Raw genomic sequence first — 21,025 nt, 5'->3', positions numbered from 1 at the left:
CACCTCGCTTGCTGTAGGTCACCCAGCTGGTCCGTGGCAGAGCCGGGGGCACGGGCAGCTGCTGCCCTCAGTGCTGTGTGCTCAGCTCCATCTAGGAAGAAGCACAAGCGCCTCTGGCTTCTGCCAGGGCCTCGCATTATCCCCACTTACCAGAGGAAGCCTGTGGAGATGGCAGCATTCCTAGGTCTCACCACTGATTGGTACCCACCACCCCATGCAGAGCTCTGTCCATTTCACCCGCTCTCCATTGTGGGACTCTGGAATATTCTCACCCAGGCAAGATTTGCAGCAGTGAGCCAGTTGCAGACCTCTCCCCTTGGCAGCACATCCCACTGTGTGACATCTTCTGTCCAGTTGGGTCTCTCACACCAGGGAACTCAGCTGAGATGCTGGGGCACTTACTGAAATGAGAGCGGCAAGAACATCAGCATTCTGAAAGTTCATGATGCAAATTAGAAAACAAAGTCATGGCAAAGAGGCTCATTAATCATTTAAAGCAGTCTTTCCATTAGTGTAATTTCTATTTATGACAATTTGCTAATTTATTTGATCTGAAGTGGGGCTAAGCTGAGCCCCTGCACCTGTAGTCATTCACTCCAGAGCTTGCGCGTGGGATGCAAACAGCCTATTTTCCAGCAGGGAGAGATGACCCAACTGAAGGCACCCCCACCCCAGAGCACCCACTTCATGATGCTCAACCCAAATCCAGTGTGAAAACCTTCATGTCAAATTCTCCATGATGGAGTTCAAGCTTTTGCTCTGTAGACTTTGGATACTAACCAGATGTTCTGAGCATAGCACTTACTTTTATTTTATTTTATTTTTATTTATTTATTTATTTATTTATTTATTTATTTATTTATTTATTTTTGAGAGATGAGGCTCACACACCTCAGGTCTACAGGTTCCAAAGAGAACCTCACAGATTCCCATCTGGCTTCACGTTTCCCAGGGGCAGAGTGAACCAAGCAATCATTTTTTCCTAAAATGCCAAACCGGGTCATGGTAGACTTCAGTCACATAAATATAGACAGGATCTCAAAGCTGCCCCATGGTTTCAAATGGTCTTTGACTGCGGTACATTACCAAATATTTTACTGCTAATGGCCTCACAGAAAATGACAGGGAAGGTATTTTATTAACCTTGTGCATTTGCTTTGCATCTGGCTGTGTTTTTCAAAGATTTGGAAGTCAACACTCATAGTTCCCAAGACATGGAGATTAACTGAGATGGCACGCATGGAAACATTTGTAAACAAAAAGGCTCTGTAGAAATATTGATTAAATAATTAAATGTGATAAATAAGAAAGAATGACTCCTGATAATAAGTAGGATATAATCCTTGCCCAGGAGGCTGGGCTTCTTTAACATAGGGAGGCCCCCAACTTGGTCTCTGAATCCCCAGCACCTAACACAGCAAGGACAGGATGTGTGCTCTGCAGGGTGCAGTGGTGGCAGCCAGGGAGGACAGAAGGGTTGGTTTCCAGGATAGAGACATCCCAGATAAGGCAATGTTTGAGCTCTAGAAGATGGGGGTGTTCACCAGAATGACAAGGCTAAGGGTGCTCCAGGCAGAGGGGAAGCAGAGCAAAGACAGCAAACAGCGCCGTCTCTGGAAGTGAGGACCCAGGCACACAAGCACACGGGCTCAGGGTCTAAGAGGGGAAACGGCAACAGGAAAAGCAAGCTGTGAGGGAGCTTATGGATTGTGCTGGGGTGTTGGGACTTTGTCCTAAAAGCAGTGGGTCGCCCTGAAGGGTTTTGACCCAGCGAGTGACGGGATCGCCTTCACCGTGAGGAGGACAGACGGCTCTGGTCAAATGGTGGAATGAAGTCTTCCTTTCCACCTGCTCCTGGCCTGGCCTTGTACGTCTAGAACACATTTGGTTCTGTGGGGTTGTGCTCCCTGCCTTTGGAAATTAGGCACAAGAGTCTCCAAATATACATATAGGGCAGTACAGGTCTGTCTCTGCTTTCTCTCCCAGCCTCCTGCCCTCAGCCCTCCGTGAGGCCTTTAAAGGGTGTCGAGTTGGAATGAAGGAGGCCAACTAGGGACAGGATTCTTGCTGGTGTGTAGGTTACCTGACTTGTGAAACTCATTTCTGCTCTAAAGGGTTACAGTGGAAAACCAGAGCAGTGACCCTGCTCTGAACCATGCAGCTTGCAGAGAAGGAAGATAGGATGGGGCCTCTCTCTTGGGGGTAATTATGGGGAGTATCCAGTATAGCTCAGGGCACAGTTGACCCTTGAACAACACAGGTGTGAACTACGTGGGTCCACTTAAATGTAGATTTTCTTTCACCTCTGCCACCCCTGAGACAGCAAGACCAGTGCCTCCGCTTCCTGCTCTTCTGCCTACGCAACGTGAAGATAAGGATGAAGGATGGTCCACTTTCACTTCATGAATAGGAAATGTGTCCTCTCTTCCTCATGATTTTCTTAATATTTTCTTTTCTCTAGCTTACTTTATTGTAATAATATAGTATGTAATACATATAACATGCAAAATACGTGTTAATTTACTGTTTATGTTATCTGTAAGACTTCAGTTCAACATTAGGCTATTAGTAGTTAAGTTTTGGTGGAGTCAAAAATTACATGTGGATTTTCGACTGTGTAGGCGGTAGACACCACTGACCCCATGCTGTTCAAGGGTCAACTAAATATCCTTTTTTGTTTGTTTCTGTTTTTTTAAATTCTTTTTTTTTTTTTTTTTTGAGACGGAGTTTTGTTCTTGTTTCCCAGGCTGGAGTGCAATGGTGCGATCTCGGCTCACTGCAGCCTCTGCCTCCTGGGTTCAAGCAATTCTTCTGCGTCAGCCTCCCAAGTGGCTGTGATGACAGGCACCCACCACCGTGCCTGGCTAATTTTTGTATGTTTAGTGGAGACGGGGTTTCACCATGTTGGCCAGGCTGATCTTGAACTCCTGACCTCAGGTGATCCGCCCACCTCAGCCTCCCAAAGTGCTGGGATTACAGGCGTGAGCCACTGCACCCGGCCTGTTTCTGTTTTTTCAATGTGTATTTTTTTCTCTTCAAGCCAGATTTTTAAATTCACGGAAGGGATTGAGATCTGATACTGTTGGAGAGAGCGGGGTATGACATATGCAACTTTTGTAAACCTCAGTTTCCCCTTCACAGAAGAGCCACATCCTCTGCATCTCACATGTGGCGGGTATGAAGCTCGAATGTGGCTCTGAGTTGAGTGTGCTGTGTAATCTTTGTGGGCTGAACACACACATAAGACCACTGCCCCGAGGAAGCGTGGCTTCCTCCAGTGCCAGGTAGAGAGTAGGTGCTCAGTAAATCTTCCCGGACACAAGCTTGTGTGGGTAGACATTCACTGATAAACTGTGGCCTTGCATAGGTGGTCACTGAAAGCTACCATCAGGTTCCTTCTGCATCATCCCTGGAAAAAATCATTCATTCAGTTGACTTGTACTTGTGACCAAGTCTGTGGAAATGAATTAGGGACTCAGAGACCATAAACCTGCCCCTTGTCCTCAGGATGCTTACCGGGGTCTAGTTTGGGAAATCAGTCATGGCCATAAGTATCTGAAACCCAGGGTGACTGGCGCTACCGTGGAAGTGAGGCACGGGGCCCAGAGCCAAGGGGCAGCCTGCCAAGTGCTGTGCTGGGGCTCCCTGCCTGCCATATTTGGGGCTGCTCTTCCTGGGCAAGTAGCCGCCCCTTGCCCCTCTTCTAGAAGGAGCCCCACTTGCTTACACCCCTTACTCCTGGAGTTATGCCTCACCATCTCACTGGCAGGGGACGAGCTGACACCGTTATTGGCCTAAGCCGATAACACAGAGCACATCTGTGTTCCCACTGCCTTACGTCGTCCCCCAGAAAACTTCATGTGTGACCTCACAGGAGAAAAAGGCTTTCTGAGTCCAAGGGGCTCTCGCCCTCTTCAAGGGGCAACACAAGTGCCTCTAACGTTCCACAGGACCCAAACGTCTCTGTGTCTTTAGTGCTGCTTTGAAGGTGAGCTCCTGACCCCGTCACTATGGCATGCTGTGGACTTCAGGCTGGTTACGCTGGAAACACGGATTCATGGGAGGAGTCTGGACAGGGAAGGGGGCACTGCTCTTGGAGCAGCAGACCCAGAATTTGAATCCCCACTGGGGTGAGTTTGAATCTACCCCTTTCTGGCTGTGTGGCTTTGGGAGCATTACCTAACATCCCCAAGGAGGCTTCCTAAACCTGAAGTTGTTTTGAGGACTAAGTGCGATGATCTGTAGGTAACTGACACGTCACAGGTGCTCAGGGAAAAGCAGCAGGCATTTATGGAGCCTCTACCACGTGGCGGTGACTGGGGCACTGTCCCTTCCTCTCCCAGGGCTTGGAACCACAAGCAGTCCTCTGAATTCTTTCTTTAGTGGCTTGGATTGCATGTTTTCTGTTCTTTGAAATAATATTTTCCCACGGGAAGGCCAAGAAGCTAAGCAGTTGGGAAGGTGGGGCTGCCTCCTCATTCATCTTGCTGGTTTGAGCAGGGATGGCAGAGGACGGTTAAACTGAGCAGGGCTAGCCCCAGCCCCTGGACCTCACGGCTCACTGCCTCCACAGGTGTTTGACCAGCAGGGCATGTGAGCAAACTGTAATGGACTCCAAATAACTCAGCCGTGTCTCTGAGGCAGAAAGTGGCAAGCTTGGAGGACACTGTGAGAGGAATTTGTGTTTCCTTGCAAGGGTGTTAGAAACTGCCTGTGGGCAGCTCCAGATATGAGAACATGAGCTGGGCTGGGACGTGGGTCTTCTTAGGGCTCAGGCACACAGGGATGTCAGTCATTAAACAGTGGGCATGGGTTAGGGGGCTTCTGTGAAGCCTGGGTTGGCCCCAGGAGTGATTTCACAGTTCTGTTGCCAGTGTGTTCATCTCTGTCTCCTGAGAGGCAGGGGCAGAATGGTGGGGGTAAAAACCTGTTGATGATTTGGAAACTTCATCCCCAAGTGCCTTGAGGGGAGGCAGCTGCTTCAGCACCATGGAGAGCTCTGTGCTGGGCTTCCCTCTGGGCTGGAAAAACACTGGCCAGGCTTGGTGTGGACACTGACCCAACCGCTGGCCAACTGCAGGGCCCTGGCACAACCTGGCCCTGTGGACAGCAGGATCTTTGTCCAGTGGGACTCATGGCTCCTGGTTTCCAGGTTTACAGTGAGGAGTCAATACAACATATTGAATAATCTCTGAAAGCCAGAGAGCAGAGTGTGGGTTCAGGGGTCAGCCTGGCTGGGTTCAAGCCTGGCCCCTGCCACTTGCTAGCGGCACTGGCTTTCTTTTTCTTTCCATGAGCCTCAGTTTTCTAGAAAAATCTTTGAAATGGAAATAACAGTACCTATCTCATACCCACCATATTCTGAAGTCTTAGCTTGAAAGTGGTGAGTATTGCAGTGAGAAGATGCGTGTTGAGCACTTACCCAGGGCATCCTTCACAGCAAGCACCTTGGAAATGTTCTCTATAGTGGCAATAATGATAGGAACTACTATTGTCATCATCATTATGGATTGACCTCTTGCTCCGAATGCCAGGGTCCACGTATTTAAGAGATAGTAGCCACCCCCATCACTGCCACCATTGCCACTGTATGTTGTAGTATTACAACTGTGGCTGTAATCGCTGCCTTCAGCCAGCCTTGCCATTCTTGTGCACAGGCTGAGATGCAAGACTGTTTGGGTGGCTTACAGGGCTGAAAGGAAGTCGGATATGCATGCAGGTAATTAGCTTTATTAGCTTAGCTGTATAATTTTATGGCTCACGTCCGAAAGCAAATTAATACAGAAATATGCTATTGGAATGGCTTCCAAAGCTCCAGCACCATTTGGCAACTTGGTAATTACTCACAGGCGGACTTGCTCCCCGGACTAATCACTGCAGAGCTTCTCAGCCTGGCCGGGCCTGTTAGGCATGGTCTCTGCTCTGCAGGCACGGGGCTGCTGCCTGCCTCCAAAGCCTGGTGTGAGACTTTTTAATGAGAGTAATATGCCAAAATCTAGGTCTTTATTTCAAGAAAGTGAAAATAAACTCCAAAGAGAATCAGGAGGGAAAGCAGAAAGAAAGAAAAACAAAAATGTGTGTTTTGAGCCCAAGTGTATCAGTGACTTGCCTCCCTAGAGCCTCTCAGTTCTGACCGGGGTGAGGCCCACACTCAAGTGCAGCTGTGTCCCAGCGTCCCAGGCCCATAGTGAACTCTCAGCATTTAGTTTTGTTCATGGTGTTACCAAGGGCACATTATTGTTTACTTCTGTTATGCTAATTTTTGTATTACCTTAAGTAGGTGCACATGGTTCAAAATCGTTTTAAAAAATAGACATTCCCATCTGCCCTTTTCCTTCTCCACCTCCCAGAGCGCCCACTTTTATTTGTTTCTTATAGAAACTTACAAAATTTATTTCTGAAATAATAAGTACATGCAAACACCCTTTTTACCGCAATTTTTTTTTTACACAAAAGGTATGTATACATTTTGCATCTTGCTTTTTTCACTTACTGCATATCTTGGGAAACTTCTCATATTATTTCATAGGCAATGTTCTCTCTCCTCTTTCCTGCTGCAGAATATTACCGCAAAGCGGGAGCATGCCTGTGTGCCCCCCGCCTCGTCAACAGGGATGCTTTTCCACTTCCATATTGTTACCAGTCTGGCAGACGGGCTCTTGAGCAGGTCCTTTTCCTCTGGAGATGTCGTTTTGCAGGAAAGAGCCTGGCCTCTGTAGTTAAAGTGGCTCCGGGGGTGGCCGTTCTGTCCCCGAGTAGCCTGGGATGTGTGGTTGAGCCCTCCGGTTTCTGGTTCTTTCCCTGAGTAAGAGTGGCAACTGTCCTGGCCCCACCTGGTTGAAGGGAACATGCACAGCCCTTGTCGTAGTGCCCAACATGGCTGAGGCATGTCCCAACGTGTCTTCCCTTCCCCCTTCCACTCTGGGACCCAGTTGGACGACTCTGAGATTTAGAATTGGCCAGTGGGAGCGTTTTCTTCAGTGAGAATTGGTCACTGCTCTGAGCGTGACTTCGTGTGCCCATGAGCCATGAGGGCCGTGAGATGACAGCTGAACGCCGAAACCAGAACAGTGAAACAGAGCTCATCTTGCCAGCACGGCACACACGTTTCCACTCTCCTCTGCCTTTGATTAGAGTGAGTCACAGCATGGCTCACAGGGGTCTGGTCAGGAGCGGAGGAAGTGAGATCTGATGTCTTTTTTACTGAAGAGGAAGTTGCTCTGTTCTGTGGTGGCTGCAAGGGAAAGAGAAGCAGCAGCCCCACTTCCCTCCGCTGCAGGCACTCTAGTTCCCGGGGTCCAGTCCCCTCACACTCCGCAGGGGATGGCGTTTCCTAGGAGGAGTGGCACACTCAGGGCACTGCAGCAGTGGGGCTGAGCCCAGGCCACTGGTGAGGTGGGGGCTTGGGGCAAACTGACTCAGCAGAGCTGACCCCTCCTGGAAAGGACAGCAACCCCCAGGATCACCCAGTCGTGTGCAGTGACCAGTGGTCTTGTTGGGGGTTGGCATTGGCTCTCTCCTGGGCCTCCCCGCAAGGAGGGAAACAGCTTTGCACACTGCTCGGTGAGGGTCTTGTTGGTGCCGGGACTCGACAGGTAGAAAGTGCAGGGGGCTGCCCTGAGTTAGCCTGAGACCTTCTAGAAACTTACCCTAAATCAAAATTAGTTGCCCGAAACCTCTAAGAATTCTCATAAAGGGCACTGACTGTGTTTTCCTGCCAGCAGTGTCACAGCACGCAGGGCTGGTGTGGCCGATGGAGTAACAGGAATTGAGGAGGCAGCTGCAGGGTGGCTGTGGGCAGGGATGCTGGTGCCAAGCGGTTGCCACAGAAGAATTCACAGGACTGGTCGGAGTTATCTGGGAGCAGGCTTGCATCTGCCCCGTGCCCCTGTGGGCAGGGAGGAGTTCCACTCTGTGAGCATCACGTGTAGCTAAGTGACATCCCAGGCTGGGGCTAGCATCCTGCCTGTCACTCAAAGCCAGCAAGTTGTTTGACCTTCCCGAGGCTCGGTCCCCTCACATGTTAGACGGTACTGGCTGTGTGTGCTGACTTTGTGCCAAGGGCCAGCATCAGTTACCTCCTGGTGTGCCAGAGTAGATCGTCAGGGAGCCACTCTGTTCCCCATGCTGAAGATGCGTTGTGGGTGCACTGCTGGTGAAGGGCGGCTTTTGATGAATACTGTCGTTTTCCTTATGCCTACATTCATGCAGACTTGCCATGCATGTTTTCATTACATTATTTAATCCATGTTTATGGAGCTACTTTTGGTCCGAGGAGTTGCATGAGACATGAGAGCTTCAAAGAAAGGTGCTCACGGCTCCTCAAGGGAAAGAGACATGCAAGTGCCAACTGCAGCGTTGCTGGATCACGCTCGAAAGAGCATTGTGCAGACCGCCAGGGCAGGTTGGGCATGTGGCTGTGCTCAGTTGGCTCCCCTGAGGGGCATGGTTGTGTTGGGTCTGAAAGAGAGGAGTCTGCCAGGTAGAAGAAGGGGAGGAACATTCCAGGAAGAGCTGGGCACAGAGCCTGAAAAGGAGAGAGCAGGGTGCGTCCAGGTCTGCAGCACGCCATGAGGATGTGGATCTCCAAGTCCACTATGAAAACAGACATGGAAATGGACAGTTAGCATGGAGCCCCTGAAGCTCCACAGGAGAGGCATCTCGCCAGGGCTGTGGGGCACAGAGGAAGGAGCCCCTCGCCAGGGCTACGAGAAACACGGCACGTCTCGGTTTGTAAATCCTTGGAGGGCAGAGTGAGTTTAACTCCCACAGGGCCTGTAGCATCAGTAAGGTTGAAAGCCTTCCCCTCTATCTTTTCATCCTCCTGACCACCTGCAGAACGGGCACTGGGGACTCCCTCTGTCCAGAGGAGGTGCCGTTGTGGACTGAGGCTGTGAACACTGCACCCAGGGCCCCTCCCCCGGCTGATAGACGACTGGGTGCCAGTGATGGTGCAGCTTCTACAGCAGAGGAGTGCCTGTGGCTTGACACGCTTCTACAGTGGAGGGATGCCCACACCATGGTATAGCTTCCACAGTGAAGGAGTGCCTGTGCCTCGATGCGCTTCTATAGTGGAGGAGTACCCAAGCTGCTGTGTGCTTCTATAGCGGAGGAAAGCCAGAGTGGTTTTGGAGCAGGTGTGGGTCAGGCTGGGGCAACCTTAGGAGCCCTGGAATTGAGCAGTTTTGGAATACACTGTACAGTTTCCAAGAAAATAAACTGTGGGTGCCTGTCCCAAACCTGTGGTGCGTGTTACCTGTGACTGGCAGACGTCATCATCGTAATGCTCACAGGGCCAGCCCTCTGGCCTATTCTTTGTCTTCCTCTGTCTCCACATTTTCTCCTGTGTCTCTTTATCCTAGTGGGGCCCTAGGACCTCTGCCTCGGAGATTCTTGAGGGCAGACAGTCCTGAGAGCTAGACTATCATCAGTTCATCTGCAGGAGGTTCTCCTTCACCTCCTCTCCAGAGAGAGGCAGCTGGAGTCTCAGGGCCACCTTGGTGCTCCCCTCCCTCTACCCTGACCTTCTCCTGGGAGGGTCCTGGTATGAGCCATCGTGGTGTCCCTTGGGTACTACATGGGGAGAGAGGGCTCCATGCCGGGGTGGGGGCCAGAGCAGCACAGCAGTGCAGGAGATTTCCCTGGCCAGGAAGGAGCGGGGCCCTGAAGCTTCTTAGCAGCCTTGCCTTTGTGCGGGACTCGGGGTGCTGCGGCGCATGTGCTTGTGGCGGCCCATGTATGGGTATGTGCCCATTCACACTGGTGTGCATGCACATGTTCACGCAGAAACATGACATTCGGGGCCTGGTATTGTTGCCCAGTTTCTGTAACTTGGAGGCCTTTGGCAGTGGCTGAGAACGCGGCCTTTGGCAGTGGCTGAGAACACAGCCTCTGGGGGCAGAGTGGGCTGCCATGTGGTGTGTGACCTTGGCCGGTTTCTTGACCTTTTTGTGCCTCTTTCCTTCTCTGTAAATTAGATAATGCCTACCTTGTAATGCCATGATGAACGTTAAATCGCTGAGCACGTGCAAGCTGCTTACAGCGGGCCCTGCCTGCAGCACGCACCCTGGAGATGGGAGCTCTTGGCTGTTGGTCTGCCCACCCCCCCAAGTGTGCAGATCCATGGGGTTATGGTGGACTCTGCATTTTTTGCTTGCCTTCTTGAAAGATGTCAAGCCCCGAGTTTGATGATAACTCATGGATTCAGGGAGCCCCAGCGGGGAGCAGGGTGCAGCCAATCCCACCTGGCCTGTGGCCACCAGACCAGGGGCTCCAGGAGGGTGCCGCATGTGCCGCTGAGCTGGGTTCGGGACCCTGCATCCAGCCCAGGGCCCAGCCTGAGTGGATGAGCACGTGCATGAGGAAGCATAGGCGTGGGAACCACATAGCCCTGGGATTGCATCCTAGCTCCAGCCCTCACCCAGCAAGACTGTAGGGAGGGTGAAGTGCAGGCTCCTGGGCTGAGCACCTGCCCCTTCACCACTGGACAGGTGTCCCTGGGCCTCTCCGACGTGCCAGATGCATGCTTTGCTTCCTCCCCTTCCTTCAGAAAAGTTCTTTAATCTTTGCTGATGAGATTCCCTTACTCTCACATTCCTCACCTTGACGAGTAATTTAATATGGTGCCTTGAGCATTAAAATGAGGATATTCAAATCTGTGGGTTCAAAGGAAGAAAAACAATTCACTCATTATCTGTGGCAATGAAACCCTGCAATGCCCTGCTCATAAAGACACAAACCTTCCCAGCCAATGAGTTCTTAATACTAAGTAACTCCTCCTAAGAAAATAAAATTTCTGGGAAGCTGAGCGTGGGTTGCCGTTTACTCAGGCATTTGGCTGTGGGCAGGGTAGGGGAATGGAGACCCGTTCGCTTCAGCCATAGTGAAAGCAGGTGGCCTAATCACTGAGCTGAACAGCGGTCCCTTCTTGAGAGCCAGTCCCCAGGCACAGACAGCCACAGATATTTTCTTTTTTTTTTTTAAATTTTTTAATTTTTTAATTTTTTATTATACTTTAAGTTTTAGGGTACATGTGCACATTGTGCAGGTTAGTTACATATGTATACATGTGCCATGCTGGTGCGCTGCACCCACTAACTCATCATCTAGCCACAGATATTTTCTAACCTCACTTGGGGCCTGAATCGCCTGAACTAGGTGCTGGGTTATGAGAACAGATGTTTCCAGGAGTGCTCAGTCCCTGAGGGAGACAAGCCTTCGCCTTCCCGTATTTGAAAACTGAGAAAACAGACCGGGAAGGGGTCCCTCACAATGGCCTTTGACCCCTCGTCGCCCAGCCAGGCCAGCCCTCTCTCCACCTGTGAGCCTGCCACATATCCAGAGCCTAAGGTCCTCCCAGGAGTTGCCTAGGAACCTGGTTTCACCTCAAGTCTGGGGCTTGGCTGGCCATGGACTGCCCTGTGCAGGCAGACGTGGTGTCCTTGGGCCTGGCTGTTTCTCCTGAGAAGAGTGCAGTGGTAGGGAGCAAGCTCAACCTCTGCAGATGTCCCTGGGCCTGGAGCAGGGCACCTCCTTAGCCCTGATGGGGTGCTCGGAACGGAGAGCACGAATGGCCAGATGCCCGTAGGGCCTGACCTCCCTGTTGCGGCTTAGGGCTTGGGAAGGGACCACACAGGTCATGCCTGAGGTCCCAAACACCCCGGACATCCAAACCCACTGGGTTCCACGTGTGCTGGCTCGTTGAGGGAGAGTCGGATTCGCTTTTGCAAAAAGATAAAGGAGCTGCAGGGCGCTGCTTCCTTGAGGGGTGCCTCGCTGCTGCTGGCGCTCAAAACAGGCCCGGGGCGGCGGCCTCCGTCCTCATCGTGGGAGATGCAGGAAGGCAGGACCCCGATCCCCAGCTGTTGCTTCCTGTGCCTACTCCCCGAGAAGGAGCACCCCTCGTGGAGATGCAGCCTGACTGCTGAGGGAGGAAATGGCCACTGACGCAAAATGAATGAACACACAGGGCGGCTGCATGCTTGATTGGAGGAAGCTGCCTGCAAAATTGCCTTAGGAAGGACGAGGGGGCCGCAGGGGGGCTGTCCTTGTCCAGGGCTTCCTGAGCTCCTGCTGTGGCCCTCTGCTCAGAGGCCGCTACCCTGCGAGATTTCTCAGTTCTCTGTTCCTGATTATGGCTTCCTCCGGGCTTCCTTAGCGTTGCTCCGCTTCCTAATTATAGCCTCCTTCCTGGGTCGGCATTTTAAGAAAATCTACCTTCGTAACTGTGCTTCAGTGTCCAGCTCAGGAGTGTGAAACATTTTCAAATTATCATGCAGCCATTGCCACCATCTGCTTCCCGAACTTTTTCACCTTCCCAAACTGAAACTGGGCACCCATGAAACATTCCCTCCCATTCCTTGTCTCCCTCAGGGACTGAGCACTCCTGGAAACGTTTGTTCTCATAACCCAGCACCTAGTTCAGGCGATTCAGGCCCCAAGTGAGGTTAGAAAATATCTGTGGCTGTCTGTGCCTGGGGACTGGCTCCCGAGAAGGGACAGCTGTTCAGCTCCGTGGTTAGGCCACCTGCTTTCACTATGGCTGAAGCGAAGGGGTCTCCATTCCCCTGCCCCGCCCACATCCATTCTGTCTCTGTGGATTTGACCAGTGTAGGTGCCTCAGATCGGTGGAATCATAGGTGTTTGTCCTGTTGTGCCTGGCTTATTCCCCTTGGCATAATGTCCTCAAGGTTCATCCATGTTGTAGCATGTGTCAAAAATGTCCTTTTCTTTAAGGGCCGAATAACATTCCATTTTGCGGATAGACCACATTTTGTCGATTCATTCATCTGTTGGCAGACTTTTGGTTGCTTCCACCCTTTGGCTATTGTGAAGATCACTGCAGTGAACGTGGGTTTGCAAATATCAGTCTGAGTCCCTGCTTTCAGTTCTTTTGGGTATAAACCTGGAAGTATGATTGCTGGAGGTCAGCATGTTCTGAAAAGACTGTCTGTTGGGTCACAGTCAGCTCCATAACCCTAAACCCTAGCTCAGATAGCTGCCTGTTAACTATTGAATGAATGAGGTGAATGCTAGAATCCGAACTTCCAGGATTGTCACAGGGCAAAATCAGATAATTAAAAGTTCATTGCAGAGTATTTGTCAGTAACAGTATCAGTTCAGCAAACATGGGCTGTGTGTGTAATGAGATGGAGAAAATTTCGTTTGGAGAATTCTTCTAAGGGAGGGAATTATCTTTGCAGGAAACACTTTGATAAATTGCTTGCGGGAGAGTAAGATCCCCAAGGGAGTTCGAGGCAACAGAAATGGTGGCTGAATTCCTGGGGCAAGGAGAGAAGTTTCTGCCTCTCCTCCGAGAGGGAGGAGGAACAGGAGAGAGGAGAAGAATGGGGATGAGGCTGATGCTAACAGTAGGTGACACTTACTTAATGCTACCCACAGGCCAGGGGTATGATTCCGTGCACTCCTCATGACGGCCCTGTGAAGTTAGCACTGCTAGCATGCTCATCTTACAGATGAAGAAAGTGAGGCCAGGGACTTTAAGTAAATTAACCAAAGCTCATTTGTGGGGGTGCCAGGATTCAAAGTTGGACCGAGTCTCCAGAACCTGCCCTTTTCGGCACCAAGCTCCACGAAGAGAAGAGAGGGAGCAGAGCCAGTGAGGGCAGGAGCTGTTTACTCAGGGCCAGGGCATCTCTGCCGGCCTCAGAGCTTCAGCCACAGCTCCCAAGCCCTCGGATTCTCTACTGAGGGAGGACGGGATGAGTTAGACATTTGGGTTGCTGTGGAATGAAGCAAGCAGCATGTGTGGACTGGAGCCAGGAGCAAGAAGACCCTGAGCAGTGAACCCTGAGAATGTGCAGAAGCCATCAGCAGGCCCCCGGGTGTCAGGTGCAGGAAGGTTTGCTGAGTCTCATAGCCACTGCACTGTGCTGCGTGTGGAGGGGCTACGGGCTGTGCTGCTGAATGAGGCGTGGCCTCTGCACTCCTACCTGGGACATTTGCTCATTTAGTGTTCATTTATTCATCAGGCAATATATATTGAGCAACTTCTGTGAACCAAACACTGTTCTAGGCCCTAAGACCAGGTCTCTGCCTTCATGGAGCTCACAGGCTAGGGCTGAAGCCAAGTAACAGGAAGATGACCGTGTCTAGCACAGGTTGTCATGGGATGCATGCACACTTTCTGGAGGGTTCCTGCAGGAGAAGCAAGGTCAGGTTGAGATATAAAGTCAGGGAAGAGAAGAGGGCAGGGAAAGACATTTCCAGGCAGAACATGCAGAGTGTGGGAGGGGAGGCTTGGAATTCAGAGAGAGCACACAGTATTTGGGAAGAATTGAAAGAAGTCCAAAATAGCTAAACTAGGGCTGGGCACTGTGGCTCACACCTGTAATCCCAACACTTTGGGAGGCCAAAATGGGCAGATCACTTGAGGTCAGGAGTTCAAGACCAGCCTGGGCCAACATGGTGAAACCCCATCTCTACTAAAAATATACAAAAATTAGCTGGGCATGGTGGCGGGTGCCTGTAATCCCAGCTACTCGAGAGACTGAGGCAGGAGAATCACTTGAGCCTGGGAGGCGGAGGTTGTAGTGAGCCGAGATCATGCCACAGCACTCCAGCCTGGGTGACAGAGTGAGATTCTGTCTCTAAAAAAAAAAAAAAAAGCTAAAATAGGACACAGGAGTGGGTAGGGGTTCCTGAGCCCCCAGGGCAGCATGTTGCTGCCCTTAGCCTGTACTGCTGCTGGTGGCTGTGGTGGTGTGACCGGCTGGCCCTCTTGGGCAGCCTTCTTGTCTGGACAGCCCTCTGTGACTATTGCATTGGACCATTGATGAGGGGGATATGCCCGCTCTGCTGAGCACCTCTGAGCCCGACTCCCCCACGAGCCAGCAGGAGAGACCCGGGGCCTCCATTTCGTCCTGCTCCCTCTCTCTCGCAATGCTCAGCCTCTGCTCCATTCTACCTCAAACTGCAGGAGCTTTGTTCCCATAGGACTGTCCCTGGGGTTGGCCAGTGCGATTCTCAGGTTCTACGTTGCTGCCTTCACCAGAATGTGAACCTCTCAGCTTCAGGGTGCGTGGCCCACCCTTCCTTCATCCTCAAGGCCACACCACCTGCTGTGCACGGTGTGCTTCAGATGAACTGGATGTGTTTGTTGAATGGAATTAATTTATGAAAGGAAGAAGGAAGGTGGGGTATTTTCTCCACTTTTGCAATCACTAGAGAATGTCAGAAACTAAAAATTTCCCCCTTTATTGCAACTTAAATGTGGTGGCTTTAACTTATGTAGGAAAAGGGAAAGAGGTTTACAGATCTGAGAATCACATTGGCTGTTTAATACTAGCGCAAGGGAGATTTCTTTTTTCTACATTTTTAAACCTAATTTCTTCACCCACTGATACTTGCTGAGAGACTTTATGGCTTCCTCGATTATGAGCTTGCTTAAGTGAGTTCGTTCATAATAATATGTGTAATTACATCAAGAAGGATAACAGGACCGACGTGAAACCAGCATGAAACTGACGCATGTCAAAGAACTCATGGGTTGTATTGAACAGTGAACCAGTTTGCATATTTTATTAAGGAAAAATAACCTTCCATTTCTCTTTATTTTCCCCAGCAAGAATAGTTGTTGGATTAAAATTATCCCAGTGGATTTCCCTTTCTTACATAACAGTAGTTTAATTTACCAGATTTGAGGGGTAGGAGGAGAAGCACTTGCTGTTTTATATGCCCCTGATGTCCACATACCCAGGGTGATGTCATAGTGGTTGGTTAGACAGTCCCTTCGGAAGAGGGGAGACATCTGCTGTAGGAGGTTTCCCATCTGAGGGTCTCTGTCTAGAGACTTCTAGACGTTCTTCTGTCCCTGGGCTCCGCAGGAGTTGCGTTTTCCTTGACCAAGGCTCACCCCTCCCTGAAGCGCAGCGGCGAGGCGAGTGTGGAAGGACTCCTGAACCAGCTCGTCCTGGAGCACCTGCAGCTGGCGCCTCTGCAGTGGGGTGAGTACCCGCCAGCCGCCCATCGATTCTGGGTGGATGTGCTCCTTTTCTCCAAATGCACGAGCAAGGTCTTGGGGGTGTGGCTGGGCACCCCAAATGTTGGTGGGTGCTGAAGGTCATCACGGGAAACCTTGGGGGAAAAAGACGGGCTCACCATACTGCGCCAGCACCTCTGTGTGAGGGCATCTTTGTTCACCTAGGCGGGCAGCTCAGCACTCCGGTGACAGTGCAGACATGAGAAGGGCTCATTGCCCGTCGAAACAGGTGCAGCAGGTGGATCTCGGCCTACATCTTGACTTGCACTTGCTGTAGAGTGGGCCGTCTTCCGAAATGGCAATTGACTGTGTCTGGCGGGGTGTGTGCTCTGCAACTGTTTCCAGAACTGAGAGTGGCTTGGGATGGCAAAAGAGAACAGGGTGTGGTGAACCCCTTGTGTTCACCCCACTCACCACGACTACGCATGGACAGCTTTTCATGCTGTCTGTGTGGAAAATTGTTTGGTTTGTAAATGCCTCAACTCAACGTTGTGTTCAACCCCAAGAGAACGCCATTACTGGACACTTAGCACAGTTTATTTGACTGCTTCTTCTTCTTGTACCTGGGAACTTCCACCCTACACTGTGCCTTTCTACATTGAACTCAAAAATATTTTGCTGAGAAACAAGCTTAGCATTTCTTTTGAAGTGAGAATCTTTATTATCTGGAAATTATTTAATCAGCTCATCTATTTTGGATCCCCTGCAGACAATCAGTTGCAAGCATACATATCCCCTTTCTTCCTCTTCTTTACCCAAGAGGTCATTGTGAATGAGTAGCTCCTCTTTGATCCAGGATCCGGTTCATTAATAAATTTGTTCTGCCCCTTTCATGGGCTAGAGACACATGGAAATGATTCCAGTGGCGTGAGGAGAAAACAAGCCTTTCTCCTTGCACTCCACCAGCGCCCTTCAGCCTGGAGACCCCCTGATCCTGCAGAGGCTGCCTCCTGGCTCCTCACAGATGAAAGCTGTTGGGACCAGGTGGGCACCATCATGGCGGCTATGGGTTTCCATTTTACACTCGGGCTCCTTCTGTGGACTCTTCCTCCTCTCTGAGCCAGCCTGAGTGGCAGGAAGGAAAGGCTTGGTGTTTCTGCAGAGGGTTTCACAGTTTGGTTCTCTGGAGGCTTCCCTGTAGCCCAGCCACTTTTCTAGGTGGAAATGTCCTATCTATCTCCTGATGACCTGAGCACAGTCAGCCGTGTCCCTACACTCAGAGAGCTGAGCCGGGAAAGACATCTGGGCCCCCCTGGCCGTGAGGTGGGGTCAGGCCCAGGGGGATTAGCTGTATTTTATCTGTTGCCAGAGGAGATTCCACCAGGTAGCTATGCAGGACTTTCATGGGGCAAATGAGCGAAGGGAGGGCCACAGGCAGAACAGGGGCCCAAGAGCAAAGAACAGAGTGACTTGGGGTGGAAGAAGTGGGCAGCAGGTGGGCTCCTCCCTTCTGTCTGAGGGTCGGCAGCCCTAGCCCCAGGTAAGGGTTTTGAGATGGCTTGGGGGCCTTTGTTTGGGTAGGTGACCAGCGGGGCACCCAGGAGCAGAGCCCTGGGGGAGAGGTTCTGATGGTACAAGGCTGAGCGGGGAGAAGTCCCTGCAGTCTGGAAACAAGGTCCTTCCCAGGGCACGAACTGCCCTTGACACTGTTCTAGGTGGGCCCTAAGGGTAAGGAGGGTTCTGGAATTGGAGAGGCACAGGACAGAGAAGAGGGATTTATGGTGTGCCAGACACGTTTACAAATGTCGTTTCACTTTGATTCTGAGCCTCAGAGCAACGTGTGAGGTCGCCATGGGAGAGGTCCATGCCGCCCTAAGATGGGGAAATGGAGGCTCAGGGTGCCTCCCTGGTGCAGCACGTCAGATTGGATTGTTGAGCATCTCCTGTCCCAGGCATTTTGCGTAAGAGCTGCCATGCACTCCTCGCCACAGTCCCGTGAGTGAGGTTTTCTCCATCATTTACAAACAGGGAGACTGAGGCTCAGAGGCTGGCACTTGCCCCAGGGGCTCCAGAGTGAGCAGAGCCGGGAGCACTGTGTTACAGGCCACCAGGCCTCTACCAGCCAGGGATGAACCTCAGCGCGGTCCTGCCTGAAAACTGGTGGGGCGGCTGGAAGAAGCCTGGGCAATTTGGGAATTTCAGATGTAGAAAAGCTTTAGTCCTTAATGATCATAAAGGTCCTTTCTGTTCATTTTGCCCTCTCCCCTGGGTGTACTAAGAACATCCTTTAAAAATGTACAATAGTGGGGAAATTAGAGAGAACAGTGGACAATTAGAGCCAGGACTAGGAAGTTGGTTTGGCCCCAGGACGCCTCTCAGCACAGAACAGCCTGGAAGCTGCACACGCCTGTGTGGGCAGAGGTGCCTGCCGGGAGGCGTGAAGGCTCTAGGCCAGGCTCAGCCCCCTGCTGTGTTACATGCTGCTTCCATTTCTTGCCCTGATTTTCTTCCTCTTTGTACTAGTTCATTTTCTGTTGCTTATAGCAGAATACTTGAAACTGGGTAATTTATAAAGAAATGTATTTCTTACAGTTGTAGAGGCTGCAAAGTCCCAGGTCAAGGAGCTATGTCTGGTGAGGGCCCTCTTGCTGCTGGGGACTCTGCAGAGTGCTCAGGTGGTGCTGGGCATCACATGGCGAGGGAGCTGAGCGTACTCATGTGCTAGCTCAGGTCTCTCTTCCTTTTCTTATAAAGTCACCATTTTCCCACTCATGAGGACCCAGTCATCCATCAACACATTAATCCTTGAATGGATTAATCCATTCATGAGGGCAGAGCCCTCACGACCCAATCACCAATTAAAGGCTCCAGCTCCCAACACTGCCACACTGGGGATTAAGTTTCAACGTGAGTTTTGGAGGAGACATTCAATCCATAGCACCCTTTTTTCATAGGGGGGCTCAGGGATTTCTTTTGGAAATGTAGTTTGGTTCCATGGCCTCTCAGGATCAGGCAGCCCTGGACTCAGATCCCAGCTCTATCATGTGTTAGCTATGTGACCTTCAGCACATCACTTCACCTCTTTGAGCCTGAGTTTCTTCCTTTATGGAATGGGATGATGCCTGCTGGATAAGTTACTCCAGGGATTACATGAGATGATGTCTATTACGTGCTCAGTGCAGCCCCTGCCACCATGCACTATTGTTTCCTCTGAGACCCGCACCTGTCTCCTCGCCACCCTCCTACCCCCTGTGCTGACTCCCTTTCCCCATAGATGATGTGGGCCAGTGGTGGGACCAGGCCTGCGCAGATGCATACTGGCCCCCACAGCTGGGCTCAGTGCAGGGTGAGAGGTGACATTTCATTGACGTTGTTGACCTTGTTTCACTGCAGCCTCTGGGGGAACAGGTAGGGGGACAGGGTGAGAGAAAAGAGCCGTGGTATTCACTGCACTCTTGTCTGAACGCAAAGGCCTTCTTCATGGTGCTTCAGTCCCCTCTGTGGTGTAGTAGAGGCTTTTGGTGGAGCCAGGGGTCCTGGATTTATGTTTCGGTCCAGCCACGTGCTGCGTCAGGGAGGCACCCTGAGCCTCCATTTCCCCATCTCAGGGCGGCATGGACCTCTCCCATGGCGACCTCACATGTTGCTCTGGGGCTCAGAATCAAAGTGAAATGACATTTGTAAATGTGTCTGGCACTCCATAAATCCCTACCACCTGCAAAGCAATGATTTATTATAATCACTTCTGTTTTAAAAGCTACAGAGTCTTTTATGCAGATATTTCTGTTATTCCTGGAAGATCAACCCAGTTCTAGGAGCCATATACCCGAGCCCTGGTGTGAAAACTCACAAGGGGCTCTCCTTGAATCTGTGGCATTCATCCTCACCACCCCCTTGCCCACCCCAGGGACTGGGCAGTGCATAGACCCCCTTCCTGGCATCCATGCATGGTGGGGCCACCATCAGAGGGAGGCCCAGGCAGGAGCTCTTCAGTCTGGGGGACAGTAAGGAGAGGGGTGAGGCCCTGCGGTCTGGAGTGTGGCCCACGGCATTAAGAGGTGGTTACATGTTTTTCTTGCTTTCAGCGAGTCGGAATTGGCCCAAGAGCTGCCATCTTTTTCTGTCTCTGTTCTTGGAGAATTTGAGAAGGTGGTTTTAAGGTCTCGTTTGCATGGCATAGAGAGATGGTTAGCAGTTGGTAGGCCAGCTCTTTTTTTCATAACTAAAGAAAGGTAGCCTTGCCTTTGTTAGGGTGGTGGTTTGAGACGCAGCACTTCAGCCATCTGAGGACAGTCATCAGATGTGGGTGAGTGACTTCATCATGAGACCAGAGCAGGTCTATTTGCTAGTTTGGAGGACATAATTCCCACTTCAGCAGGTTGTTAGGCAGCTCAGGTGGTATAAAGGGTGGATAGGAGATGGGGCGCTTACCACATGTGATACTCTGTATATGAGTGCTGAGCAAACCAATTGGCAGTCAGATCTATTTTTGTTAAATTATTAAGGTTTGAACAGAAAATACATCTGGATCTAAAGGAATTCGGATTCCCTAAAAAGACTAGTGAAAATGAGGTTCAACTTGTCTTAATATATTCTATCAGGCAAAAGAAACAAATTCCCCAGGGAGGGGTAGTCCAGCTGCTGCCACTCCTGGAGTGAGCCTGTGGACAGTCTCTCCAGCCAGAGGCCACTGGAAGAACCTCGGGAGGGCAGGAGGCTCCTTCTGCAGCACCACGTCGTTTCTTCCCCAGGCTTGCTTTTTCTGTTTGGTAATTGATAGTGTTTGGGTTGCCGGTTGTGGGCACGGAGGCATGTTGGCAAATAATGCGAATATAATCCCTTTATCCTGGAGAAAATGCATGGCTTTTAAGAAACAATGCTAAGATCTGAAAGGCATTTCTGCCTTCAGGAGGTGAGCCTGTCCCTGTGGGAGCCCCGGCAGCGAGCAGCTCAGCCGTGCGCTTTCAGTCGCTGGCGGCACCTGCCAAGGCCAGGGCCTAGCACTACAGTGTGGAACCATTTCCAGAAACGGGGCATGATATTTTCCTGTTTGCAGTGTCACAGTTTATCTCACTATTATCATAT

The 21,025-nt window shown here is 51.1% G+C and overlaps 1 protein-coding gene across 5 annotated transcripts in view; it reads left to right on the top strand.

Annotated features, from left to right (window-relative positions):
- The window catches only part of TRAPPC9 (trafficking protein particle complex subunit 9), a 725,402-nt gene that overhangs the window by 560,362 nt on the left and 144,015 nt on the right, over positions 1–21,025 (top strand). For all 5 annotated transcript variants that reach the window (XM_014346060.6, XM_034966644.3, XM_034966648.3 and 2 more), the window contains one exon: positions 15,875–15,965. In XM_014346060.6, the coding sequence (XP_014201546.4) occupies positions 15,875–15,965 (91 nt within the window). The remainder of the gene's footprint in view (positions 1–15,874; positions 15,966–21,025) is intronic.

The sequence above is a fragment of the Pan paniscus genome, chromosome 7, assembly GCF_029289425.2.
Source record: "Pan paniscus chromosome 7, NHGRI_mPanPan1-v2.0_pri, whole genome shotgun sequence".
Lineage (NCBI taxonomy): Eukaryota > Metazoa > Chordata > Mammalia > Primates > Hominidae > Pan > Pan paniscus.
Note: the sequence above shows the minus strand (reverse complement) of the source record. Positions and strands in the feature narration are given on the sequence as shown.